This window comes from Pelmatolapia mariae, linkage group LG22 (genome assembly GCF_036321145.2).
Source record: "Pelmatolapia mariae isolate MD_Pm_ZW linkage group LG22, Pm_UMD_F_2, whole genome shotgun sequence".
NCBI lineage: Eukaryota > Metazoa > Chordata > Actinopteri > Cichliformes > Cichlidae > Pelmatolapia > Pelmatolapia mariae.
The window spans coordinates 24,366,716-24,394,187 of record NC_086245.2 but is presented as its reverse complement, the minus strand read 5'-3'; the positions used below and the strand labels follow the sequence as shown (position 1 = coordinate 24,394,187).

Here is a 27,472-nt window from a genome sequence, read left to right as displayed (position 1 = left end):
CACACAAACTTTTTTCTTTATTTATCACATTTTTTCAGCAAGACACATATTATTACTGTTTTTTTTAAAGTGTGCAAATCCAGACTTTCTAAAATGAAAGTATTGAGCACATGGTTACAGACAATACAACTAAGCAGCTTAAACATCCTGGGAGACCGCCCACAATGCTGGCTTATGTTCTGTCACATATCATCAAAGGTTCCAGCAAAGTCCTGTCGTTCTTCTCTTCTTTTATGACAGCCAGACTTCCTGTCTCTATAAACAGAAAAGATCAAAAGGAGTAAAAACCCCCCAAAAACCCAGACAGGTCTGTAACATGAAAATTGGTCGTGAAATGACAAATGACATTTGAGTGACTTAATAACAAAGTCGCAATTATATACATTTACCATACTGGCACAACCAGATGTATGTAATCCATCCAAGTCGGTTCCAAATCACATAAAACTTTGTCAGATTAAAGACCGAACACTCAAAGGTTCTACAATAAGGTGTTCTAATGACAGTGGATGGCTTAAGTTATTGATAAAAAGCATGCACATGCACCATCAAGAAGATGATTGGAGAATTTGGTACAGCCTAATACATACACCTTTGTTTGATTATGGAGAAGAAATAATTATATTCCAGCTACTAAAAGTTTCCCAGTGTTCACCCAGGCAAGTTTTTGCTACGGGTTTCCATGAGAGTGGAGCTGAACTGAATAAGGAAGAATGTATGATTCAGTGATCACCCTCTCTTCTGCTCTCAGTGCACAGTCCTCCAGCTGAAAAAAAAAGGTCAAACGCAAGTCTATCACGGAAACAGGGGATTAGCTCTTTTCAGGTCGGTTCCTGTTCAGAGCCGCTTTAGGTGTGAACTCCAGTTTCTCTTTGAGGCTCAGCACCTTTGTGCTGTCCATGCCCACTTGCTCCTGCAGCTTTCTTTCTTCCCTCAGTTCCTGGATGCCTTTCTCTTCCTCTCTGGATTTGGGGGTGCCCCTGATGAACCATTCCAGGTGATAGCCCACTGCTCCAACCACAAAAGCCACAGGGAAGGTGACATAAGGAGCATAGGTCCGCAACGCTGTCCACACTACAGGCCACATGATTGCATGCAGCTCTGGGATCCCAGGTGCTTCAAGAGAGGAGGAGAAAAAAGGTATGTTATTGGTTGTCTGAAACACACACGCTTAATTTGCTCACGTCCCACTCTGCATTTTCCTGCTGTGTACTAGAGCAAGTTCGCATAATTCTGAGCTCAAAGTAACTTTTATTCACTATATGTGTTATTAGTGTAGCTCTTCACTTCATTCAGTGTCAGAAACAAGCCAATACCTAGATTGATTTGAGCAGCATGTGGATGGAGCATCTGTGCTCATAGCACAGAAACATAATAGATCACTTTTAGTAACTTGCCGTGAACATTTATAGCTTATTAGGTCTGATTTTACTACTTCAAAATTGCTGCCCTTTTTGTTTAAGCTACTGACCCCTTGTGGCTTGAATTCAATTCTGATTAGTGGAGAAATCTTGTAACTTCTAGGATTCATCTAACTACTAATTACCAACAAACCCAGATCAGCATAAAAACCCTGTTTTTTTGCTCAGATAAATCAATGAGTCACTCACAGACTGCTATGTGCTATTTAAAAACACAGCATAGAGCTTACTGAAGAGAAATTATTTTGGATAAAATTAACATGACTTAATGTCTGCCATTTCTGAAATACTTTCTTAATGTGCGAAATAACTGAGGCCAAAGTGCACATGAGGACGTCGTCAAACACCAGACAGTATAATGAGTACGTCTGTGTCCTTCCAATGCCCTCTTTCTCTTAAGCCCGACCAACAACACAAGTAGCAGTAACAGCCTTCGACTGTTAGCGTCAATTCATGCTAGCTACTGATCTTTCGTGCCTTTTAACCTTTAATACAAGTTGAAATATCCCGGTAATTTTTACTCGTTTGGGTGTTTCATGAGAGCCGAACTCAAGAGGTATTCTCAACAATTCACCAGTCTTTAGTTTACATTCAAACATATTGCGTTTCCCAGCTTGCATGACTCTTTAAAGTTATATGATAAAATTCGCTACGGAGTACGCCATTATAAATTATAAGTCCAGTCATTACACGCTATATGATATGAATGACTGTGAACTTGATTCGACCAAATCTAGCACAGCGTATAAGTCTAAAACGATAACAATGAAAAGAATTAACGCTAACGTAGTGTTACCAAACCTACTGTGTGAAAGTCATGTAAGAAAACTGAGAGCTGCTACCGGCTAGTGTGCTTTCTGTTTACTTCAAAAAGACAACTCGAGGAATGATAATTCAGAGCACAACATACATTCACCGAGCTTCTGTGCCTGCCTACAAACACTCAAATATTTAGGGAAAAAAAGCCCCAAATGTCGTAAGTACTCACCTTTACCGCTAGCACGTTGGTACTGTAGTGACGCAATTTCCGTGTCAAAGTCTGTATCCTTCCTGGTTTATCGTCATTGGCTGGCGAACTTCGCGTAGACGTAACAATATCTCACGGTGTTTTAGCGCCTCTTAGCGGTAAAAATAATACGCTACACTACTTTGACATTTGTACCGAGTAGAGAAATGCATTGTGAATGATCAGTACCATTTACTGCTGACATCCCATAAATTACATAATAATATAACAAATAAATAAAAATAGAAAAAAAAAACAAGCAAACAATGAAAAACCACCATTAACTCATAATCTAATCAACTTACCTAGCCTAAAATACACGAGACTTTTGTCCAGTTCTTAGCAGTAGTTAAAAAAAACAAAACAAAAAGCAGCCACCTCTTTCTGTGTTTAAAAATTCGGTGGTATTTTTTCCCCACAAATACTCAAGAAATCCTCACAAAAGGCTGACAGATCTGTCACCAGCATTGTGCTACACACTGACAAGGCGTGAGCTACCCCCTCTTGTATGACAAAACCGTCAAGTGACAAGATAGTTTTCTTTTAGTTTAAAAGCACTTTCAAAAGCTTAGTGCGTTGCATAAAACCACAATTTAAAGTTTGGGGTTTTTTTGGCTGCCTGTGAGGAATGCAGAGAAAAGAATACATTTTAGTCACAGAGTAGGAAACCATACAGTTCAGACTTGGCTATACAAGGCAAAAATATTCCTCCATGCTACTGTTGTTTCTGGGTAGTGAAAGGGTATATAACTGATGATACTGATATTTCAGCTCCTGGGCCAGCTTTACCAATGCTGGGCACAAAGCTGATCCATAGCAGTTGGAATGCAGCCTGTCATGAAGGAATGACCATCTCTGACTCCATGGCTGTTTGTGCAGAGGCAAAGAGAGGGGATTATAAAGCTAAATCAAAATTTGTTATCATTACTTGCAATGTTGCTTAGAACTGTGTGGGTGATTACGCTTCATGCTTCAAAATTATTCTCTTAAGCAGTTCCTCCCTCTGTGCTGTCCATCTTGTAGTTGCCAGAATTGGAATTTGATCAGTCCTGTCAAATAAAGTGAAATGTGCTCATCGCCTGAAGGAAAACAACATCACTAGTGCCAGTTCTGCTTTACTAGCAAACTTGGCAGTGACAGGATTATTTCATCAGTTCCTGTTTATTAGCAAATGAGATTTAGAGTTGCACTAGCCAAAATTTCGATGTAAAAATACAACCACCTTATCAATCCAAATCACAAAGCGAGACTGACAGAGTGGCTGACTGAAGCCCTGTAGACCTGCTCTACCCAAGTTAATTACAGATGTCAGGCATGGTCAGCGGTGGGAAATTTTTCTCATTACCCGAAAATTGACAGACAAGACTTTGGTTAAATCACTGCTGAATCAGGGAAGCCTGAAAAAGCGTGTGGCACAGCTCCTCAAGCACGGTGCATTTTTGGCCATGGCTCCAAAGCTGCCGAACTCAGTGTTTTGAAAACAGTCCAGATGCTAAACATATGTCAACAAATGCAGGGGGTGGTGGCAGGGATGTGACACATATGACACAAAGTGCCCTAAGGGATCGGTGACAGCTACATTTAGCCCTGGATTAATATGCAGGGAGACTGCTAAGAAGGAGATGGGTGTAGAATATGACCAAAAAAGATGCACAAGAGAATTTGATAGATTGCCTCTGATTTGGGATGAAGCTGGGGGACTCGTGGCACAGGCTGTCAGAGGAACAGATGGTGAGTAAAAAGAAGTGCCAAATGTGGAAAGGAAAGACAGAGACTTCTCTGAGTCGGGTTTGAATTTCAGCTAATCAGAAGTGCTTTTAAAGAAAATCCAACCTCGAAACATTCAGGGCTCACTAACAGAAATATTACAAACTCTCAACCTGTACTTGATTGACTGCATTTCACTGTAATATTAATAAATTCACTCTGTGCTTAATTATTCTATTAATATGCATGCAATATGCATTCAGAACTGGTGGTGAACTCATTCATACATATGAAAATTTATTTGCTTTTGGCATTACAAACCATCTTGACATGTTTAATGAGCTAAGAATATATACCTCAGTGGAGTGTATTATTCATATATCAAAGATAAATGTACTGAAGTAAAAAAACAAGAAGAAACCAAAGGATGCAGTGAGGCACAATTTTATCCATCTTATCTTACTGCGAGCAGTTAAAAATAGTGACAGATTCGAACTATTTTACTTTTCAGTAGAAGTTCTTATACAGATTTCCTAACAGACTTTATATTGAAGTAATATGCAATATCATGTACATTTACTGAAAGTGAGTACCTTCTGGAAATACCCTTGATGTGCATAAATTTAAAAGGCATCTGAATAGTTTTATGGCACAAGAACACATTAATGCTGCTTGTGTGCAAATTCACAGGAAAAAGTACAAGTAAATACTTTTCACATGTCACCAAGGCAACCAAGGTAAACTGTTTTGGCATCCTGCTGACTTCCCAGTAAAATTTAAAGGGGCGATATTATCCTCATTGCAGTACTACTTTTTAATTCTTGGATTCTGTTTTAAAGTGTGATTCATGCACAGTCACTCCAAAGTAACCCAATCTTTATTTATTTTATAATGCAACTTGCTTCATACGCTGGCTGAAACAAGCTGCTTCACCTCCCTTCACTCCTACCTTTCTTCTGATTGGCAGAGTGTGTGACCATTCTGCGTGCATGACCATATTAGGGGTGTTCACTTTGATTGACATCACACAGGTAAATGTTAAAGAAATGATTGAAATGAAGTTATTAGAGCATTTTGAAGCCAGAGGCTTTGGCTCAGAGTCTCCTTGCATATATGTTAACCTATTTTTTTTGTTTTTTAGCTTTGGCCATTTTTAATATGAACATCCAACATTTCAACATTTTAACAGTATAAATATGATGAAGTGCCATCCTATAAGCTAACCTGTGAAACCTTTAGCTCCATTTAAAAGAGCCAGTGGACTTTATTCAGGTATATGTTGCTGAGCTTTGTCTATTTACAGCAATAAGCCACGCAACAACATGGACTGGCATGATGTATACATAGCAGCATGTGGGGGCACTTATGGCGAAAAAGGGAGCGACTGTGACCTGAACATGGAGTGAGGCTGTGCAGAGGGGCAGTCGGTGGAACGGGGCTCACATGAGCCTGGTGACAGCACCGGACAGAAAGTCCTCATAGCTGAGGCGGATGTTGCCCGTCATGCTCGTGTCTCTCTCCCGAAACACTTGAGTCATGCTCTGAAGTTGCGTGCACACGTGGATGAAGCGGTCCAGCTGTATGCCGGGTCGGGCACCTCGCACGGTGAAGCGCTGGACCAGCGTCTCTGAAAACTGGGGGCTGAGGTTGTAACCCATCTGAGCGAGGGCTGAGAAGAGAAAGTGACATATGTGCATATTTGCATTTATACGATTGGATGAAATGATTTAAGTCATAGACTTTTCTCAACATGTTGTCAAATGTGCAAACACTGATACCTTGTTGTAGCTCCATGCCACTGATACATCCTGAGCGATCTCTGTCATACTGCTGAAACATTGCTCTCCACCGCTGCATAAAGTCCCACAGTGCTGAGAAGCCAAACAGGTCCATTCGACCAGACCGCGTCTTGTCAAACATGTCTAACAGGAAATACAAACACACAGGCTCAGCCAAGCAAGACAAAGAGGCTTTTTTTTTTTTAAAGCAGAACCACTAAGCTCATCCTTCATCATCATGGATCTTCTCCTTGTGCTACTTCAAAGCAGTCACACGCTTCTCATTATGGTAATAGAAAACATTAGTCACCGCCTGGTAAGCACAACTGGAATGTAGGGATAGTTGTGCAACAACAATGGGAACAGCGACAAACATGACTCAGTCATTATTTAGGCTGACTCCTGGCAGCATAAATTTCTCCCTGTTTTAGAAACTCAAGACATTTCTGTTTACAAGCTTGATAGATTTAGGGAGGTACTTCATCCATCCATTTATTTTCTACCACTTATCTGGGTCTGGGTCCCAGAGGGCAACAATCTAAGTATAGTGAGTGGGGAGTAGAGTACTTCCATATAAATCCAGCCTACTTCCTTTTTCCCACTACTTCTCTATGCATTTGTTTTTCTAAATAAATTTTTGCCTCCTTCTGCTGTAGCCATTCAGGTCACTGAGAGTATTTTTACATTGTTAAATAGTGTGTCATTCTGCCTTCAGCAACACTATAAGAGCATTCACAACCAATTCATCAACACAGCGCTACCTCACGGCCTGTTGAGCATTTTATTTAGCTGCTGCTGGATGACTTACTGATCATCATGAGGCAAGTCTCGTCATTAAAGGAAGACCAGTTAGAGTTGACAAGTGCCTGCTTGAGCTCCTTTAGGTTGATGAAGCCACTGCGATCAGTGTCAACACTCTGGAACCACTGGTACGCCTCTGGGTTAACACCAGGAGGGATGTTACCTACACAAAGACAAAAAAAATAAGTGCGCTAATGAGACAGAGAAGGAAAGAAAGGCGTTCTGACTGACTTTAAAGATTCCCATGGCTTCAAATTTGTTTTCCAAGCTGTTTCCACTGCTGTTCATCTCTTTTTCGTCAATCCGTCTCAACCACCTAGTATGATTTATTCTCTTTATTATTTCCCCTCCTCATATTTTCTACCAGTTATTATTTCACTAAACCTCTCAGGATTTTCAGGAGTAGCGAACAAGTGTGGGGAAAAAAAAGGAAAAGAAGAAAGAAGAAGAAATATTCTTGGAAATGAAGCGACTACCGCACTCCAATGCCAAATAATCATTTATTTATCAGGAGATGAAGAAACGCGCTTCGCCTGTCTTACAGTTGAAACTGTGCTGAGTCTGTCAAGAAGAAAATTGATCATAAAAAATAATACATCTATGCTTGGCTCAGTCTTTTGGTGTTTAGAAGCACCAATTTAGAAAAGAGCAGTGTATAAAATGACTAGTTAGAAAAAAACGACTTCATATGCAAGTGACACACCAAACAACTCCTACAGCTAATTACATTCTATATGCACTTTGAGTTTTGAAATGTTAGAGAGCATACCAACTATAACACCTCTTAGTGATGACTGTTATGCCTGATATTATTTATACTTATTAAACATGTAGTATGCAACATTTGTTTCTCTAGCGGATGCTTTTTATCGCTAATGTCTGAATGGATAGTAGTGTGACATTTTTAAAATATGAGGCTTTTTGTGACTCTCTGTTTGCTCTAATAGCCTGTGGACTGATTTCTATGTGAACTATTCAGTAAATTCTCTGTACACATCTGCAACTATGTGATACATATGCTCGCTCCTGAGTGCCTTAAATAAATATCCATCTTCCACTGCCAGTATCAACAGCGAGCAACAAAAGCTTTTGGTAGCTTAGAATGGGAGCCCACTGGAGTCCGCCCGGCCAAACAGAAATTTGGTTTGTTGGTCACTTGGTTTTTGGGATTAAGTCTGTACCGAAACCTGAACGGTTATCTGGTTAATATTAACTAACAGTAGTGTCCTTATTAACACTCATGTAGTGGAAGTACTTTCTGAAGTAGAAAACTAATGTATTGAGCTGTCAACTGTTAATTGTATGAAACTGTAATTCATGCATTTTCACCAAAGAACAAGAGATTCACCAAATTGAATTTTCTTGGCTGATTCCAGTTGTTTGTTTTCTTAAGTGTAACCTGCCAATACCAATATTTGACAATTTGATTTGGGTTTTTTCACAGAACTTTAATTAAAAGCATATGCAATCAATAAAACAACTTTTCCTTTCAACTTTTGCAAAATATTATTTTCATAATAAAATAAATAACTGCACTGCAGTAAGTTACAGGATCTTCTCTCACTTAAACAGTTGAAAATGAAGTGCTCTGGTACTGGAAAGAAGTGCAAATAATTAACTAAAAATTAGCTACTGTACACCCACCTTTACCTAATACATTTTCTTTACTAAGAAAAAAAAAAAAGAATCAGGTGCTACAGATTTATTTAACAAAATCAAGTTCAGGTACTTGGATCCTTTTCCAGTATGTTTATACATCAACTAGGTAACAGGACATCAACCCTTTTCTCTTTTTCACTCATCTCCATAATTTTCTTCATAACTGATTTGATCTTTTGCTCATACTGAGGCTGCTAGCTTGTGGTTGGCTCTAAAGTCTGGATAGCTTTAGCTTACTTAAAGCGTCCATGTTCAGCTGGGTGAGGGTGATTTACATGGCTGATTTGGCACAGAATTTGTTACTTGTTCCCCATACACTGCTAAAGAATAGGAAGGACAGAGCCTTTCAGTCTGTGCCACTATGGTTGTGGAGCAGTGTACTACCACAACTGATTTTAGTTGACTTTGTTCATTCTTTTAAAAAGCAGCAAACAAAAATATTTTAGTTTAAACAGGCTTTCTGTTGAGAATTTTTATTTATTTTAAAACGACTTATTTATTTTATCGTGTCTTACAGTCTGTGTCTTCACTCAAAGTATCGAGCTTGGCTACTAACGACATGTTAGCACATGGCTGTGACTATATATGCTATTTTATATAAATGTAGTCATTACTAATAAAGGGGCTGATAGATGAGTAGGTATAAATTAGCTATGCAACATATATCTGGCATTGTTAACCAGAGTCAACTATAATGAGTCAATTAAACTGACACTGAGTATGTACCCTGGTATTTCAGCTGTTGTACATCTGTGAATGCAGCATACGTATGATACTGCAACACTGTCTCATACACAGCTCATGTAAGTCTCATCGCCATTTTGCCTGATGTTCTGCTTGCACAAGCTGCATGCAAATGTGAGCAACAGAACAGGAATTGCATTTCATCTGACAGTTAGACGGGGCTCCTTCAAATACATATTTGTTTTAAAATATGGAAAAAACAAAGAAGGGATCCATTAATCTTCCTGCAGTTAGTAAAGCAGTTTGTATTCTTCTAAAGGCTACATGTCCAACCTTAGTTATACAGGTTCAGGTTTCATAAGTAGCGGCTGTGAAAATGAAGGTGCAGATAGGGTCAAAGGTTGACAAAAAGCCGTCTCGAGAAGAGGCCATTATCTGGAAAAAGGAGGTGTTAGAAAAATATAGTGTGAGTTGAAGGAAGCAGTAGAGGGGGGACTGATTGTCAGAAAAATGAATGGGGAGAGAGGGACAGGTGACACTTCAGGGCAGACCCTTGATGGATTTTGTCCCTGTGGGGACTGATCGTAACATAGGCTATCAGGTTCTGACTTAGGCTTAGCCACTACTGGAAACAGTGTAATCACACACACGCACACACACAAACACACTCTTTGCCCATCTGTCTCTTACTCTGTTTAGCCCTCACTCAGTATTACCGGAGTCATCACTCCAGCCGTGTAATCCTGCTGAGGGGCACAAACTGAACCCTGTCTCTACAAGACTGTCTGGGAACGCAAGTCATTTTCTATCCATCATCCCAGTGGAGAGTGAGGGGGGAAGCAATGTGGAAGCAGAATCAGAGTCTATCTGCAGTCTCCTTGTGTTCAGTGTATCCCTGCTTAAATCCTACAGGCAGAGCTACCACAGATGCTTACAAAGATATGCTCTCATCTCATAATTACCTGCAGGACCATAGTGTGCATTAGGTCCCCCATACTGTTGTCCACCATAAGCCCCATATGGCCCACCAGGGGCACCACCTGGCCCTGGCCCATATTGCCCTCCATGACCTGGAACTCCATAACCACCATAGGGGCCTCCTGGTTGACCTCCAGCACTTCCGTAAGGAGCTGATGGGGGAGACCCATAGGAACCTCTGCCTGCACCGTATGGCGCACCCTGTGGCAGGTTGACTCCAACTGGATAGCCCTGCAGAGGGACAAAAAAGCAAGGGTCACTAAAACCTATAATAAACAGGCTTACTGCTTCTGCAGTAACAGAGTCTGAGGACAACAGAGACACAAGATACTTCAGGTATGGCTATTCCAGTATATTCTCAAATTCTGTACTTAAGTTTAGTTTTATGTATTTTCTGTTGCCTTGGATCCTGCTACTCTGTACTCCACTTGTTTAACATTTCAGGGGAAAATATGTAATCATTAGCCACAATACTAAAATCAGCTGCTCAATATTGTATAGGCCCCCACTGTGCCTGCAAAACAGCTCTGACATAGTGAGGCATGGAAACAGGATCTCTAGTGGATTCTTGGAGTCCTGTAGATTGTCTGCTGCAGCCTCCACAGATTGTGATCGTTCCTGGGAGCATCCAGTGGATGATCAACTAGACTGATTTGGGGGACTCTTTCTCGTGCCTCTCATTCAGCAGTTTTTGCAGTGTGCATTGCCCCTCTAGGGGTGGATGCAACTAACTGGTAATACCTTAAGGCATAAGCAGGATTGTGTTGTCTGTAGCAATGTTTAAGTGGGTTTAGTATAAAGGTTTGATCTGGACTCAGAACTCATAGAGCCTACACCCCTAGAGTTCCCATGGCCATGCCACAGACTGTAGTTTATTTGGCACCAATGAGAGCTGCACAATATGAGGAAAATATTTTAATGTTTAATTATGTTTAATGTTGCATACTTATTTGAAAGCTACAATCAGCATGCAAATTAAGATTTTGCCAGCAAAACATGTAATTGGTTTATAATTATGAGACTGCTCATGTGAAGTTACCTATAGGACACAGAGGTGGGTAATTTTATGTAAAAGGCTAAAACAAAACAAAACAACAAAAAATACAGTTGTATTTTGGTAGTGTATTAGTGGTTTTAACTACTTTTCAGGCAAAGATAATTAAACATGTGAAAGTCTTATTCTAGCCTTTCGATGATGTAATCAATTAATACAAGAAAAAAGATTTACGAATTAAGTAAAAACTGGACGTACAGAAGCTTAACGATGCCACAATTCAAGCAAAATAAGCTAGATTGTATCCCACTGTGCTGATCAATGATTCGTTTGTTGACATAAAACAGCTCAACGTCTTTGGTAGGGTAGGTAATTAAGGTTAAAATTTACTTACACCGTAATTATGTGTTTGAGCAAGAACGATGAATTACCTCTACTTTCAGATGAAACCCACCATGACTGTTATCAATTCAAACGAGGAAAACTAGAGTAGTTACGTTTTGCTGAACCAACAAGATAAAGATAAACACTGAGTAACCCGCTATTTCCTACCGAAATGTTGCTAAAGAATAGCAACAGTTTATGGTGTAACACTTAGCTAACCACAGCAGACAAATGAATAACCGAAACTACTTGCGGTGCTGTTAGTTACGTCACATTGGTCAATAAAAGAGATAAACTCAATAAACAACATTAGTATGTTATTATGAAGACAAAAACAAAATATAAAATACGGGAATTCAATACCTGTCCGTAGTTGAAACTCATATTTGACAGCCTTTACTTCCTACAACGAAGCATCCGTAAGGGCAGATACGGCGACGTCCGGTTTCCGCTCACCATTGGCGTATTGTCCTATCTATCAAAACCGCACCCGTGTCCTCTGCTTCTGATTGGACGGTAGTGTGGAAACTCGGATGACGCCAGAACAAGTAAGGCGGAGTCATATGTCTATCTCTATTGTAAAGTAAAGCTTTGTGTGAAGCCTATTGTGAAGTAATCTGTGAGTGACTCAGCGTGTAATCCTAAAGTGAATATAAGGTTCACTTACAGCATGTAGTCTTCCCAACTGACCTGGTAACCGCTTGATAATTGTGAAATGCATGAAAAAAGACACATACACAAACATTTAACAGTGAAACAACTTTATATATTTCAACAACCCCGCCACCTCATCATTTAAAACAAACTATAATAGCTGTAGTCTTACTTCGTTATGGTTGACAATGGTTCTTGTGCAAGAATAAAAGAGATTTCAAATCTCTTCATCTCCACTTACTGTGTTCAAGAACGTGTTGTGCTTGGCCAGTGTTTATTTTCAGGAAAAGGGGTTCACCATCTGTTCTATATCTAGATGAGTTTAGGACCTTTAACCTTTTAAAATGTTAAAGTTTTATCCGTGAGAAGTACCTGATATAACAGCTTATCACAATTTACTATTGGCTAGTGATGCACAGGCTACATAAAAGCATGAATACAGACACACACTCATACACACACAGAACATACATGCACAAAAAATAGCTTCCTCTTTGACCCACAATTTTGCTGTCGATTTCCATGCTGAATTTCACTTAACATGGTAATATTTACAAATCACTGCGTACTTCTTTTCTTTTCCATGAGCAACAGTTCTGCAAGCAGTCGGAAGGATGCATTTGCTTCCAGTGGCACCTGGAGTTATTCAATTAGTTTTTCAGAGTAGCCCGAGCAACATGGTTCTTATTTCGTGGTTGGTGTCTCCTCGGTCTTGATGTTATTCAGGTTCTGGTTAGACACTGTTGGATCCACTCTCAAAGTTGATCTAGACTTGTGCCTTGAATGAGGTGATGACGATGACTTCAACTCACGAGTCTCGTCATCTATTTTCTCAATGATTCGTTTCTTGACTTTCTTGCAGATGAAGTAAAACATCTCACAGATACACATCAAGATGCAGACAGCAGAGGACACCACCATGAAGAGAGTGAAGATTTTCTTCTCTGTGGGGCGTGATACGAAACAGTCCACTGTGTTCGGGCAAGGATCCATTGAACACTTTAACAAACGGGGTAAGTCAAACCCTTCGTGGATGTAATAAAGGATGTAGAGGAAAGCAGCATCAAAGCTTGCCTTTAAGATCAGGCTCACCTATAAGAAGACAAATGAGTGTCAAAGTAGGAAACATCCCATGGATTTCTCCATTGCTAATGACTGTGTTTGACAGGATTGATTTTAAAGGTTCAATAATTACTCTAACTTATCTCAGCCACTTGTTCAAGCTCTTATTATGATGTTTAGCCAGTTACAAAAAAAAAAAGAAAAAAAAAAAGATAAGTGACCCCATGTAAAATTTGTAACCTAAGTGAGGACTCTTCATCCCGATTATCTAGAAAATGAAGATTCGTGATATTACCAAATATACCAAAATCAGTCAAAACAAACTGAACATTTGGTATTATATGGCTGTTTAAAGGAAGAAAGAATCGAATGACTGCAAATAGAGATGGGCAGATCTCTCCAAATATCGATAATTAAGGCTAGTCTCAGTATCAGATTGATACTAGGATAATATGATCTGTACTTTTTTCTGTCCTCTAAGTTCAGTATATGTATATATGTAGAAATGTTTAGAAGTACTTTTGTGCTGACTATTACATCTATTTTTCTATAGTCTAGTTTAGGTAGGTAGTATTAGTATCTTGGTATCTGCATCTGCAATACTTGATATTGGATAGATACCAAAATACCACCACTCTTGCAAAGTCATCACACATACAACTTCACCTCAGTTTGGAGGTGTGGTGAAGCTTGTTGCTCATACTTTATAATTGCTAATCTCCTTCTATGTGTGGCATACACAACATAACTGGAATTAAACGTTAGCACCCTTCATTCTTACCAGGTATGTCCACCACAGCCCTCCGCGTTTCTTCCCAGGGCGGGCATACATGTGTTTACCCTCATGGGTGGTGGTGTACTTTAAGTCCTTCATCTGTCGATATTTGACATGGGCAACAACCATCAGTGACGGGCACGTGACGAAAATGAGCTGCAGGGCCCACAGGCTGATGTGGGAGATGGGGAAGAAGTGGTCATAGCACACGTTGGTGCAGCCTGGCTGTCTAGTGTTGCATTCAAAGTCTTTCCTTTCGTCAGCCCACACCCGCTGAGCCGCCACCACAAACACCATCACCCGGAAGATGAAGACCACTGAGAGCCAGACCCGACCGAACACTGTGGAGTAATTGCTGACCCCACTGATAAGGGTCTGCAGCCAGTTCCAGTTCATGACAGATGCCCTAGAAGGGGACGTGAAATCTGAGGGGTATGATTGATCTCCTCAAGAGATCAGGGGGAATGAAGTTCTTGATCCAAACCTGACCAGTCAAACAAGAAAGTAGGTTAGAAGAATTTTTTTGGTAAAACATTGAAACAGTGTCAGTCAGGGATTTGTAACACACACACAAACACACACACGCTAGAAGTCATTTAAAGGCTACTTCAAATACCACCATTTTTTCCAGCTCCAAATAGCCAGAATATATCATTCTATAATATTCAATTACACTCTTTTTTTTTTTTATTTACTGCCAAATCACAACAATAATTGAACAGTAAGGTCAATTCCCTACAATAAGACAGAGAAAAACCCCAACAATCGTATGACCTGTTTGAGAGACTGGTTTGGCCACAGTGGGAAGGAAAAACTTGCTTTTAACAGGCAGAAACCTCCAGCAGAACCAGGCTCAGAACGGGCAGCCATCTGCCATGACTGGTTGTGCGTGATAGGAGGAAGACATGATAAACACAAGCTGTGGAAGGGAGCCAGAGATTAATAATACCTAATGATTAAATGTAAAGAGGTGTATAAACATATGGAGAGTGAAAAAGGTGAGCGAAGAAAAAAAACAGTTTTGGTGCTGGTTCCATAGAAGAGGGGCCTGAAAGCTAAAGGCTCTAATTCCCATTCTACTTTTAAATACTCTGGGAACCACAAGTAAACCTGCAGTCTGAGAGCGAAGTGATCTATTGAGGTGACGTGGTCCTATGAGATCTTTAAGATAAGATGTAGCCTGATTATTCAAGACCTTGTGTGTTAAGAGAAGGATTTTAAATTTATTTTTGAATTTATCAAGGAGCCAATGAACAGAAGCCAATATGGGAGAAATATGCTAGTCTTTTCAGTCACTGTCAGTATTCTTGTTGCATTTTGAATCAACTGAAGACTTTTTATGGAGTTCTTCAAACATCCTAAAAACAATGAATTACAGTAGTCCAGCCTAGAAGTAATAAATGCATGAACTTTCAGTTTCACTCTGAGACAGGATGTTTCTAAATTTAGAGATATTGCTCAAAAGCAAGAAACCAGTCCTACATAAAAACGTCTCCAAGATTTCTCACAGTGTTACTGGAAATCAAGGTAATGCCATCCAGAGTAAGTATCCAGTTGGATACGTATTTGAAAGGTTTTTAGGGCTGATACAATAGACATATTAAGGTTAGTAGTCTCTGAGTTCAAGCTGATTTAAATCCTCAGGTCATTTTTGTGATGCTTTCAGTGGGTGCGCCACTGTGTATGAATGTGTTTGTCTGAGTAATTCAACAACAGTAACTATGAAGCCACTGCAATTTTTCTCTGGTATTGTTCCCCAAAAGTAACGCATACAATCACAAACAAGAAAACTGTTCTGAACGACTGATAAGCCAAATATGAAGTTTGAGGAATCAAGCTGTTGTGACCACGAATACGATTTTGTTATTCCTTGTTATTCTTTTGCTTTTGGTTTTGCTTTTTAATCCACCTGCCATGAGTGAGTGAGTCACCATCAAAGCTCCTCTTTGCGGAAAGAACCAAACCCACACCTGCAACATTATGAGTCAACTGTTTGAAAGGACATCTTTGTTAGCCCATAATTTTGGTTAAAATATTAACATGTGCATTTAACTGTCCAAACTTTAAAATTGTATGTGTTCTGGGAAACATACACAGTTTAGGATTTTTGAAAGTTTTGAAACATTTTAATACAAGACATAAAGAAGTTCTGCTGTGCTACAAACAGGTTTCAACAACAAGAAACAAAAGCTTCTCTTTCACATTTACATCTCATTCTGGTAAATGCACACAGCCTGAAAGGGAACATGTTGGATAACAGCTTCGCTGTCCACTGTTCCACTTCAGTTCTGTCACGTCTAATTCCAACTATTTGAATTCAGAAACACTTTCCCTCAACATCTCAGCATCACTATGGAAAATATTGAGCTGTCAAATCAGTTGCTATCTTCTCTCTTATCCAGCATTCCTGACTATTAAATTACACAGCATAAAAAGACTTGACTCAAGGAAGTCCTTCAGAATCACAACATGGGCTACTGAAGGCAAGACACATTCAATTATTGCCGAAGTTGCCTACCTTTTACCTCTCCTTCTAATGGACAATACAACCAGCAACATTAATCTCACAGTGTGCCTCAGCCGAGGCCTCGAGACTCAGATGTTCGGCCGCCATCAGGATGATTCTTAAAGGAAATCTTCTGGCATCATCTTAAAAAAAGAGCAACAGACGCTTAAAGGATTTATAAACACACAGCCTACTACCATCGTACAGTTGCTATTCATTGCTATTCACAAATGTAAAAGGCATGTGATTTTTGTTCATACAAAATGCACTGCAGTCTGTTTGTGACTGCAGTGATTGTCAGTGAATAAACAAAACCTCAGAGAGAAGAGCATATCTTGTCTAAAGGGAGGTGACCACAACTTGTTTTTCTGTTTTCTTTAGATGCAGTGTTGCCCTCTCTCTTATCTATCTATCTTTTTGCATATGTTTCTCTTTCACTTCATCGTGACAATGCAGACAGCTTTCTCAGGTTGTCCCTGTCTTAATTAAATGTCTTAAAGAGACTAGGATAAATTAACATCCATAAACATAACAAAGATTACACTATGGCTGCAGTGTGACACATGAACCAATATAATTCAGACCCTCTTCTGGCACTGCCACAGATGTTTGAATACAACTTGCTCTACAGGTTGAGCAAGTTGCCACTTTAACACTCTAACTCTGTTTCGCTCACTCTGTGGACTCCTTTAGAAAGCAGTTGAAAACATTTATTTAATCCATTTTTCTGTTAATATTCTTTTTTAATCTTTCTTTTTCAATTGATTTTATTATAACGTGGTTTTCTACTGATATTAATTGTGTTTTAATTGTCATACAGCCCTTTTATGTCTCTGATAAGGGAGCTATATAAATAAACAAACTTACATTACGTTTCAGTACATCAATAATACATTGTCTGTATGAGTCAAAGCTCCTAGCTAACAAGGTGAGGTGGAGGTTACATTGTGTGGCTTTTGTCTTTTCATTTCCCCTTTTCATTCCACCATAGCTCTTTCTTAGTTTTCCTGAAATTCACAAATCTTCCCTTTAAAAAAAACCCACTTTCAGCATGACTTTCTTCCATTTTTCAAGGTAGCATGAATCGTTTAGAGGAATAAAGCACAAGTAATCCAGGTGTAGTTTTATTTGCACTGCTTCCAGTTATCTCTCTTTACAAATCTTATTCTTTTGCACGCATCAGGGCTGAGCTCTTCCCGTTGCACATGATAAAACAGGAACAGACTGAGTGACATCCGTGCCCTTTTTTTATTGCCAGCCCCCTTCTTTCCAATTATCTTTTGTACTCTTCCTTTTCTGTATTTGTCTGAACTCAAAACAGAACTCAGCAATTTGCCTACATAACACCTGTTTCCTTGATTAATTAATTTGTACAAATATAGACAAGTATAAAGCACCTTACCCTGGCTGCAGGGAGCACCATAACATGAGTGCTGAGTGAATGTGATGTATCAGCTGCTCTTGACTCAATGCTCACTAATTCTGTCTCACCTGATCTTTTAAGGGGGCTGGCTTTAAGGTGTGGCCTTGCTGGTAAACATGAAGAGCAAGAGGAGGATAGGCGGAGCATTTTTAAATAAGACTCATTTATTTAGACTAGCTTTTAACTAGATTTGTTGTGTGTGTTTGGTTGTGCTGTTTTACGTTTATCTGTTTTATATTATTGTGAAGCACTTTGTGGTTTTTATCCTGTGAAGAGTGCTATATAAATCAATAAAGTAAAGTAAAGTAAAGGACGTAAAACGGACAGCTTATTGCACCAGCATACATCTGCTCTTATATAACTAGCAATAGCTTACAGCTTGAAGTGTTTAAGGTATGTGCTAACTAAAAATAAAGACAAGATAATAGTTTATTAAACTTTTAATGAAATTTGCATATTGTCTCAGTGGAATGTAATAAACGCAACTGTCTATCTATAATATAACAGGACATTGGAGTAAATTCTCGACCGTCTCACACTTCTGTTTAATCAGTTTTCTGTTTGACGCTTATTCTGCTGTGTGAAAACTATAGCTTTAATCTCAGCCAAGCTCAGGATTTACTCAGGAACAAATAAAACACTGAAAAAAGCCAAACAATAACATTTTTAAGTTATGTAAGTGACTTCTATATCATGTTTAACCTGAGCAGCAAAAGACCGCGGGGTCTGAAAACAATGTGCCAGGAGTTTGGTGTTCTTGCTCGCTCTAGTGAGCCTTGACCACCTGGTCAGCTATCGAGCTGGTGGGTAACAGACGTCTCCGAAAACATCAGAGCACTTTTGCAAATATGTGATATCTTGATATATCGAGCAGATATTTGAAGTTTACACAGCTTTATTTTGTGACCCAGAAAGAGTAATATCAAAACTAAGTAGCTGCAGCCATTGGCAGTTTGCCGTTGGAAACTGGAATTGGCTGAGCCGCCCTATGAATTCTGGAATAGGTTGGGACAGCTACGATACCAGAGACTGCTTCTTCTTCTTTAACGGCGTTTAATGGCAGCTGGCATCCTTGTACATGCAGTGCTGCCATCATCTGTTTCAGTCTGTTATTACACTCTTAAATCCTACTACTTATTCCTGCGTCTTTCAGGATCTTACAAAGCTTCAAACGATGCATTGACTATTAAATTAGTCGTCGACATAATCGTGACTAGTTGACTAATCGTGGCAGCCCTAAAATAAGAAATAATGCGAAAAGTTATAATGATGGTGGATAACCAGAACGATCCACATGATATTGCATGTGATGCAGAACGGATGCAAATCAGCACATTACAATACAGAGCGTCTGATCTGCGACACAGCACAAGGACCCAGTCTCTGTTTCCAGGTGTTTAACCTTTAAATCCCACTGTTACGGCCCTAGCAGGGCCGCCTCCTGAAGTTGTCTGTGTGGGCGTGTCCGACCATCTCTCCTGCCTTAGCTGCCACCTTTTTTCTTTTGTGCAGCTGACTCTCGTCAGTAATTAAAGGAATTTAAGCCCAGAGAAAGGTGAGCTCTGGGCCAGAGTGCCTTGTGAATGGTTACAGCTAGTGAGCTGTGTTTTTGCGGTTTGCAGCTAGTGAGCTGCTCTCTCTTTTTGACTTGCGTTTTACTTTATTGACCAACACTTGAGTTTTGTTTGTTTCCTTAAATGGTGATAGCGGCTTGTCCGTCTCTTTTAGTTGAGCTACTTTAATAAAATTCTTTAATTTAACCCTTTTGCCTTCTTTTTCTGATCTGGACACTTTTTGTTACTTCCCCCTCACCGCCTAGACCCCTCAGGGGAACGTAACAAGTGGGGGCTCGTCCAGGATTTGAACCCAGGACCTCTCGCACCCTAAGCAAGAATCATACGCCTAGACCAATTAGTTAATTGCATTTACTGCTCTACCGCTGTGCACAGTGATGATTGCACAGTGTAAATAGAAAACAAATGTGGATTCCAGGCTGCACTTTCTTCACCCGCTCAAAAAGAAACTATTACAGTAATTTGAAGTTAAAAAGCACCAGGGAAACCAAAGCTGTTGGACAAACCTATGGACATAAAGTAAACCTAGAAAATGCTGATGCTCCACCATTTTATTACACTTTTTCTTTCTTTTTTTAGTTAAGCAAGAGGAAGGGGGTGGGGTGGGGGTGTGGGGTGTGGGGTATGAGAGAGAGGCAAGAAATGTTAAGTAGACAGAGAACAGAGACTCTCATCTCTCTTATTAAAACCTAGCAGCCACATCATCTACAGCCGGCACTTAAGAAGCCACAGAAGGTTCAAGGTTCAAGGTTCTTTATTTGTCACATGCATAGTTATACAAGTATAACACACAGTGAAATGTATCCTGACACGCTCCTCGACATGTGCAAAAAAAGGGGGGGGGGGGGGGGGAGAGGAAGAACATTATATATATATAGTATATACATTGGGTGAATGTGCAGTAGTAGCAGCAAGCAGGTGAATTCTGTACATTAATAAGAATAGACATCTGACTATTTTACAGAATAGACAATATAAACATATTTAAAGTTAAAGGAATTTGAAATGTACATTGTGCCTGGGTTTAGAGTGTCTGGAAGAGAGTCCTGTCTCAGTCAATTATAGATGATGTGAGAGGGCGGGTGTGTGTGTGTTTAGGGCCCGGATGGCTTGGGGATAGAAGCTCCTCTTGAGTCTCTCTGTCCTTGCCCGGATGATGCGGAACCTTCTACCAGATTGCAGAAGTTGGAACAGTTTGTTGCCAGGATGGGACGGGTCCTTCAGTATCTGCGCTGCTCTAGTCCGGCATCTCCTGGTGTAGGTGTCCTGAAGCGGGGGGAGAGCAATCCTGCAGCAGCCTTCTGCTGTACGGATCACTCTCTGCAGAGCTTTCTGGTCCTTCACACAGCTGTTCCCAAACCACGATGTCATGTTCTGTGTGAGGATGCTCTCCACAGCGCCTGTATAGAAAATCCTGAGGATCTCTGGAGAGACCCTGAACTTCCTCAGTTGTCGTAGGTGATACAGGCGCTGCCTAGCCTTTTTGGTCTGGACCTGAATGTGGGCAGCCCATGTCAGGTCTGAGGAGATGTGGACACCAAAATACTTGAAGGACTGCACCCTCTCCACTGGAGCTCCATTAATGATAATGGGCTTGTAGTCTCTGTGCTGACTCCTTCTGAAGTCCACCACCAGCTCCTTGGTCTTGCCGACGTTCAGCTGGAGGTGGTTGTCCTGGCACCATTCTTCACTTCGTCCATGTAGGCCGCCTCATCGTTGTTGGAGATGGCGCCCAACACCACTGTGTCGTCAGCAAACTTCACAATGGTGTTGGAGCCGTGGGTGGCCACACAGTCTGAAGTGTAGAGGGAGTAGAGCAGTGGCGAGAGGACACATCCCTGTGGTGCTCCTGTGTTGATGGTGATGCTGTTAGAGACGCATCTACCCACCCTCACCACCTGAGTTCTGCCAGTGAGGAAGTCCAACACCCACGCACACAGACGGCTGTTGAGTCCCAGATCCCTGAGCTTTGTGAACAGTCTGCTGGGCACTATTGTGTTAAACGCTGAACTGTAATCAACAAACAGCATTCTCATATAGTTACCCTGTTTCTTGTCCATGTGGCTGAGGGTGGTGTGCAGGACGTGGGCGATGGCATCCTCAGTGGATCTGTTGGGTCGGTAGGTGAACTGGAGCGGATCTGTGGTGTCTGGGATGGAGGAGGAGATGATGTTCTTCAGCAGCCTCTCAAACACCTTCATTACTACCGAGGTCAGTGCAACTGGCCGGTAATCGTTCAGGGATGAGGGTTTGCTGTTCTTGGGCACAGGGATGATGGTGGATCTTTTGAAGCATGTGGGGACCACAGACTTCGCCAGGGACTCGTTGAAGATGGAAGTGAACACACCTGCTAGCTGGTCAGCACAGCAGCGCAGCAGACGGCCGGTGATGCCGTCTGGCCCCGCCGCAGTGGTTGTCAGTAGTGATATTACCGCATAAAAACAAGCTATTATGGGATGTAATTGTACTGACTTATAGATTTTAACATTTAAAATACAAGTGCACATTTTGGTCAAACTGCAATTAAAGCTCTCTGGTCACTTGCAGTTCTTCCCTGCGGGGTTTGCTGCTGAGCCGCCCACTTCAGCGTTGCGGGTGCTCAGCCAATCAGAGTCTGCCTGTTTAACTGCACTGTGATTACACAAAATTCTGAAAATCCAGGAAGAAATGCTCCCTGCAAAACGTTGAACTTGGGCACTTGGGACTCTTGGTGGGTGCTCGGTGGGTTGTCGTTTACAAAATCCTTTAGGAAAACTGCTCCTGGATTTGGATTAAATAAACTACCCATGCAGTATGAGGAAATGCACCATTTCTTTACATAAGACATCTGACTAATACATTCTTGGCCTAAATGAATTTTGTGTTACAAAATAAGCTTTAACTGTAAATACTTAAGTTTAGATAGTTTCAGGTATCCAATTTCAGTGCGGGTCTGGTGTGCTTATTTTTAGTTCTATAGTCTGTATTTGTGGACTCTAATAAAGTAGCTTTCCTTGATCCGTTCGCTCTTACACTGTCAATTGTGCGTCCCTTCACTTCCTCCACTGTCTGAAACATGCCATTTTAGCTAATTCCCTTACATTTGAAGACAGTTTTCTTCTTTAATGGCACATGAGCATGTTAATGCTGCCCATGCACAAGTACTCATAATACCAAGTACTCATTCTAATATACAAGGTTACCATGTTACTTGTCACCAAGGAAACTATGACGAGCTATTACTGTATAAAAAGAAGAAGAAGGAAAGCATAAAGAGTCATTTTCTGTCTTGCTGACGTCCTGGTAAAAAGTAAAGAGGACATTTTATGCTCATTTAAACACTATGAAAAAACCTCTAAAAACAGTTTTGTCTGATTAGAGACGCATAAAGAACTGTTTTCTAAACTCTCAATGTTTAGGAGAGGGAGTTTACATTTTAGCAGGGTGGACATCAGTTTCAGAGAGGCTTTGCTAAAAATGCAGGCTCACAAGTGTTTTAAGAGTATCAAGAATGAAAATGTATTTCACTGAGATGGTAGATGAATATATCACTTCATGTTTTTCTTCCTGAACACCTGGCAGAACACATTTTAGGCTCATGAGAAACCTGTTTCCTAACTCCTCACAAGAACGTGCAGAAAGTCTTGTAGAAATGGGACAGTTGAGCCAAATGAGCAAATCACTGGATGAACACTGCTGTTAGTGGAAAGCACCATTTATATGTATATCCTGAAATGTTAGTTTGCATCCTCACACCTTGGATAGTCTGCACACCATCTAGCAATAGATGCATGGAAAAGTCTTAATGTCCCTGCACTGAAAGATTAGGAGTAATTGGCTGAGAATGTGAAAGCATATTTTCAAAATGACAAAGCTACTAAATGAGTGCCAAAGCCCCCATTAGGGTGATGCATGAAATAAAACATTGGAAGAGGAACAACATTCCTCCCCCAAAAGTCCCTCAACTGGGCTCTTAATAATAGTAATAATAATAACAACTTTGTTTATAAAGCACTTTCAAACAAAGTGCTGAACAGTTATTTGAAGATAAAAAGACAAATACATAAATAAAAGTAGTAAAGAAAAAACAATACAATTTAAAAACTGATAACATTTAAAAACTGATAGGCAAAGAATTAAGACACATAAGATAGGGTGAACAAGTGGGTCTTTAACTTAACTTTAAAAACCTTCACAGAGCATACCGCCTACCTAAAATCTTGAGCGAGGTTGTTCCACAAAATGGGGCAGGAAAAGAAAAAGCATGCTCCCCAATAGTCTGTTTTCTGGCTTTAGGAACTTTTAGAAGGCCAGTATCCTGAGATCGGAGAGCATGGGATGGAACATAGAGGTGCCAAAGGTCAGAGAGATACGAAGGTACCAAACCATTTAAAGCCTTGTAGATGAGCAACGGGACCTTATAACCTGCTCGAACTTGACAAGGCAACCAGTGAAGAGATTTCAGTACTGGGGTAATGTGCCCAAATTTCCCAGTTTTGCTGGAGATTTAGGAACTAAAATATCAAATACAATTCCTAAATGATCTAAAATAGATAAAACACACGTTTCAGTCACTGATACATTCAGTCCATAACCCAAGACAAGGTCTAGGGTGTGGCCTTTAGGTGTTGTGCCCAGACACAAATTGTGTGAAATTTTTTAATTAATCTTAATTAATCTTAATTCTAGTATGCGAATTAAGATTTTGCCAGCTCTTGTGGAAGTTTTCATTTAATAAATCCTAAATGGTGAGCGGTAGCCGCCATCCTTTAATAAAGAACAGAACAAAACCAAGCTTGATGAGAGCAGCCATCACAGGGCAAATGACCAGCAGAGTCTCTCCCGAGCCCGGCACAGCCCTGGGTTTAAATACCTTCTACAGAACAAAAGACAATACACAGCTGTTTTTTCACCTTTGGTCTCCCCAAAAGAAAGAGTTCACAATCATGTGCACTCATGGGGCATTGTCCTATCTCTCAAAACCACACCCGTGTTCTCTGCTCCTGATTGGACGGTAGTATAAAAAAACGGATGACGCCAGAACAAGTATGGCGAGATCATATGGGTATCTCTACTGTAAAGTACTTGTGAGTGACTCAGTGTGTAATGCTATGGTGAATAAAGGGTTTACTTACAGCATGTACTTTTCCTAACTGACAGGCAGTAACCATTTGATATTTGTGAAATGCTCGAAAAACAATCACTGTGTTCAGAAAAGTGCTCTGCTTTGTCAGTCTGTATTTTCAGGAAAAGGGGTTCACCATCTGTTCTGTGTCTAGATGAGTTTAGGACCTTCAACCTTTTAAAGTTTAATCCATTAGAAGTACCTGATCTACCAGCTTATCACAATTTACTATTGGCCAGTGATGCGCAGGCTACATAAAAACATGAATACAGACACACACATCATACACATATAAAGCATCATTACTCAAAAGAAAGCTTCCTTTTCATCTGCAATTTTGCTGTCGATTTCCATGCAGAATATCATTTAACAAAGTTTTATTTACAAATCGCTGGGTATTTCTTTGCCGTTGAGCAACAGTTCTGCAAGCAGTCGGAAGGATGCATTTGCTTCCAGTAGCACCTGGAGTTATTCAATTAGTTTTTCAGAGTAGCCTGAGCAAGATGATTCTTATTTCTTAGTTGGTGTCTCCTCAGTCTTGATGTTACTCAGGTTCTGGTTAGACACTGTCGGATCCACTCTCAAAGATGATCTAGACTTGTGCCTTGGAAAAGCTGTTGACAATGGCTTCAGCTCGTGAGTCTCTGCGAACACCTGCCTGTCTTCATTTATTTTCCTCTTGATTCGTTTCTTGACTTTCTTGCAGATGAAGTAAAACATCTCACAGATACACATCAAGATACAGACAGCAGAGGACACCACCATGAAGAGAGTGAAGATCTTCTTCTCTGTGGGGCGGGATATGTAACAGTCCACCGTGTTCGGGCAAGGATCCAGGGAACACTTGGACAAACGTGGTAAGTCGAACCCTTCGTAGATGTGGTAAAGGATGTAGAGGAAAGCAGCATCAAAGCTTGCCTTTAAGATCAGACTCACCTATAAGAAGACAAATGAGTGTCAAAGTAGGAAAAATCCCATGGATTTCTCCATTGCTAATGACTGTGTTTGACAGAATTAATTTTAAATGTTCAATAACTGCTGTAACTTATCCCAACCATTTGTCTAAGCTCTTGTTATGACGATTAGTTAGTTAAATTAAAAACTAAGTGACCCTATGAAAAAATTGGAACATAAATGAGGATTCTTCAACCTTCTATAAACTATAAAATGAAGATTCCTGATATTTACCAAAATCAGTCAAAACAAAAGTGAACACTTGGTAGAGATGTTTCTAAACAGCAAATGAAAGTGAAATTAAAGACAAGGAAAAAGACAGACATGCAGACATTTACAGACATAATAGTCCCACATTCCACTGTAGGAACATATTATATGGCTGTTTAAAGGAAGCTTCGAAAGCATCGAACCACTTAAAATAGAGTTTCTTTCAGTATCAGATCGATTCTAGGGTGATATGATCTGTAATTTGTTTCTATCCTCTAAGTTCAGTATATATATATTTAGAAATAAAAAAAATACATCAGACATACACTGTGAAAAATATCTGAACGTCTTTGCAATACTTGATATTGATAGATACCAAAATTTGCAGTATCGTAGACCACTCCTGCAAAGTCACACAACTTCACATCAGTTTGGTGGAGCTTGTTGCTCACACATTATAATTGCAAATCTCCTTCTATGTGTGGCATACACAATAACAGTGGAATTAAACATTAGCACCCTTCATTCTTACCAGGTATGTCCACCACAGCCCTCCGCGTTTCTTCCCAGGGCGGGCATACATGTGTTTACCCTCATGGGTGGTGGTGTACTTTAAGTCCTTCATCTGTCGATATTTGACATGGGCAACAACCATCAGCGACGGGCATGTGACGAAGATGAGCTGCAGGGCCCACAGGCGGATGTGGGAGATGGGGAAGAAGTGGTCGTAGCACACGTTGGCGCAGCCTGGCTGTTTAGTGTTGCATTCAAAATCTTTGCTCTCGTCACCCCACACTCGCTGAGCCGCCACCACAAACACCATCACCCGAAAGATGAAGACCACTGAGAGCCAGACTCGACCGAACACTGTGGAGTAATTGTTGACCCCACTGATGAGGTCCTCCAGCCAATTCCAGTTCATGACTGCTGCCTTGGAGGGGGACAAGGGGACAGAAATTTGAGGAGTATGGTTGATCTCCTGAAGAGATCAGGTGGAATGAAGTTCCTGATCCAAACCTGAGCAATGAAACAAGAGAATATGTTAGAAGAATCTTTGTAGTTAAAATACTCGAAGCAGTATGATGCCAGTCAGTGGTTTGTAAAGTCCTGGTCCAAAAAGTTAAATATAATAAAAGCCTCTAATGTAAGTTAATGTCCTAAATAAAGATAGAAAGAAAATATCAACTTCAATGAGATCATATGCATGATACAAACACACACACACACACACACACACACACACACACACACACACACACACACACACACACACACACACACACACACACACACACACACAATTCTGTTTCATTTATTTAGTGGTAAATAACAACAACAGGTGCACAGTAAGGTAAAGACCCTACAGTAATACAGAGGAAACCCCTACAATCATATGACCCATTTGAACAACTGCTTAGGCGACAGTGGGGAGGAAAAACTTGCATTTAACATGACGAAACCTCCAGAAATACAATGCTCAATGTGGAAGGGAGCCAGTGATTAATAATAACTAGGGATGGGTACCGGTTCTGACATAAACGGTAGTAACCAGACCGAAAAGCAGCGCACATTTCGGTGCTTTATTTCGGTGCTTTTTTTTTTTTCCTGAGCCAATTCTAGCCAATCATTTTACGTTTCCGAGGAAAGTAGGCGGGCCCAGGTACGTACGTTCTTTTAGAGCAGAGCTACAGATTAAAAATGCCCAAGGCGAAGCGGTCAAAAGTCTGGCTCTACTTCACAGCAAAAGATGCAAACCCAGCACCCTGCAACAAGTGCTTTTAGGTGATACTGTGATACT

The 27,472-nt window shown here is 40.4% G+C and overlaps 4 protein-coding genes across 4 annotated transcripts; all 4 read right to left on the bottom strand.

Moving 5' to 3' along the window:
* Positions 1-2,466, bottom strand: smim12 (small integral membrane protein 12). The gene is made up of 2 exons (XM_065471152.1): positions 2,410-2,466; positions 1-1,116 (listed from the first exon to the last, which is right to left on the bottom strand). The coding sequence occupies exon 2, from the start codon at positions 1,085-1,087 to the stop codon at positions 812-814; it is 276 nt and encodes a 91-aa protein (XP_065327224.1). The 5' UTR covers positions 1,088-1,116; positions 2,410-2,466; the 3' UTR covers positions 1-811.
* Positions 2,467-4,562: 2,096 nt separating this feature from the next.
* Positions 4,563-11,848, bottom strand: pef1 (penta-EF-hand domain containing 1). Its single transcript, XM_065471149.1, has 5 exons — positions 11,776-11,848; positions 10,019-10,265; positions 6,721-6,876; positions 5,913-6,056; positions 4,563-5,803 (listed from the first exon to the last, which is right to left on the bottom strand). The coding sequence occupies exons 1-5, from the start codon at positions 11,794-11,796 to the stop codon at positions 5,574-5,576; spliced, it is 798 nt and encodes a 265-aa protein (XP_065327221.1). The 5' UTR covers positions 11,797-11,848; the 3' UTR covers positions 4,563-5,573.
* A 902-nt stretch (positions 11,849-12,750) lies between these two features.
* LOC135932992 (gap junction beta-3 protein-like) lies at positions 12,751-14,299 on the bottom strand. Its single transcript, XM_065470821.1, has 2 exons — positions 13,910-14,299; positions 12,751-13,158 (listed from the first exon to the last, which is right to left on the bottom strand). Exons 1-2 carry the CDS (start codon positions 14,297-14,299, stop codon positions 12,751-12,753), a joined length of 798 nt encoding a protein of 265 aa, XP_065326893.1.
* Positions 14,300-25,020: 10,721 nt separating this feature from the next.
* On the bottom strand, positions 25,021-26,617 carry LOC135933170 (gap junction beta-3 protein-like). The gene is made up of 2 exons (XM_065471150.1): positions 26,207-26,617; positions 25,021-25,446 (listed from the first exon to the last, which is right to left on the bottom strand). Exons 1-2 carry the CDS (start codon positions 26,594-26,596, stop codon positions 25,021-25,023), a joined length of 816 nt encoding a protein of 271 aa, XP_065327222.1. The 5' UTR covers positions 26,597-26,617.
* Positions 26,618-27,472: the final 855 nt, after the last annotated feature.

Coding starts and splice junctions, on each gene's coding strand:
- LOC135932992 (XM_065470821.1), bottom strand. CDS start 14,299: ATGAACTGGAACTGGCTGCAGACCCTTATCAGTGGGGTCAGCAATTAC. Junction 13,159..13,909: donor GGCTGTGGTGGACATACCTG/GTAAGAATGAAG, acceptor GTCTTCTTATAG/GTGAGCCTGATCTTAAAGGC.
- pef1 (XM_065471149.1), bottom strand. CDS start 11,796: ATGAGTTTCAACTACGGACAG. Junction 10,266..11,775: donor TGAGTTTCAACTACGGACAG/GTATTGAATTCC, acceptor GTCCCTCTGCAG/GGCTATCCAGTTGGAGTCAA. Junction 6,057..6,720: donor GACTTGCCTCATGATGATCA/GTAAGTCATCCA, acceptor ATTTCCTGTTAG/ACATGTTTGACAAGACGCGG.
- smim12 (XM_065471152.1), bottom strand. CDS start 1,087: ATGTGGCCTGTAGTGTGGACAGCGTTGCGGACCTATGCTCCTTATGTC.
- LOC135933170 (XM_065471150.1), bottom strand. CDS start 26,596: ATGAACTGGAATTGGCTGGAGGACCTCATCAGTGGGGTCAACAATTAC. Junction 25,447..26,206: donor GGCTGTGGTGGACATACCTG/GTAAGAATGAAG, acceptor GTCTTCTTATAG/GTGAGTCTGATCTTAAAGGC.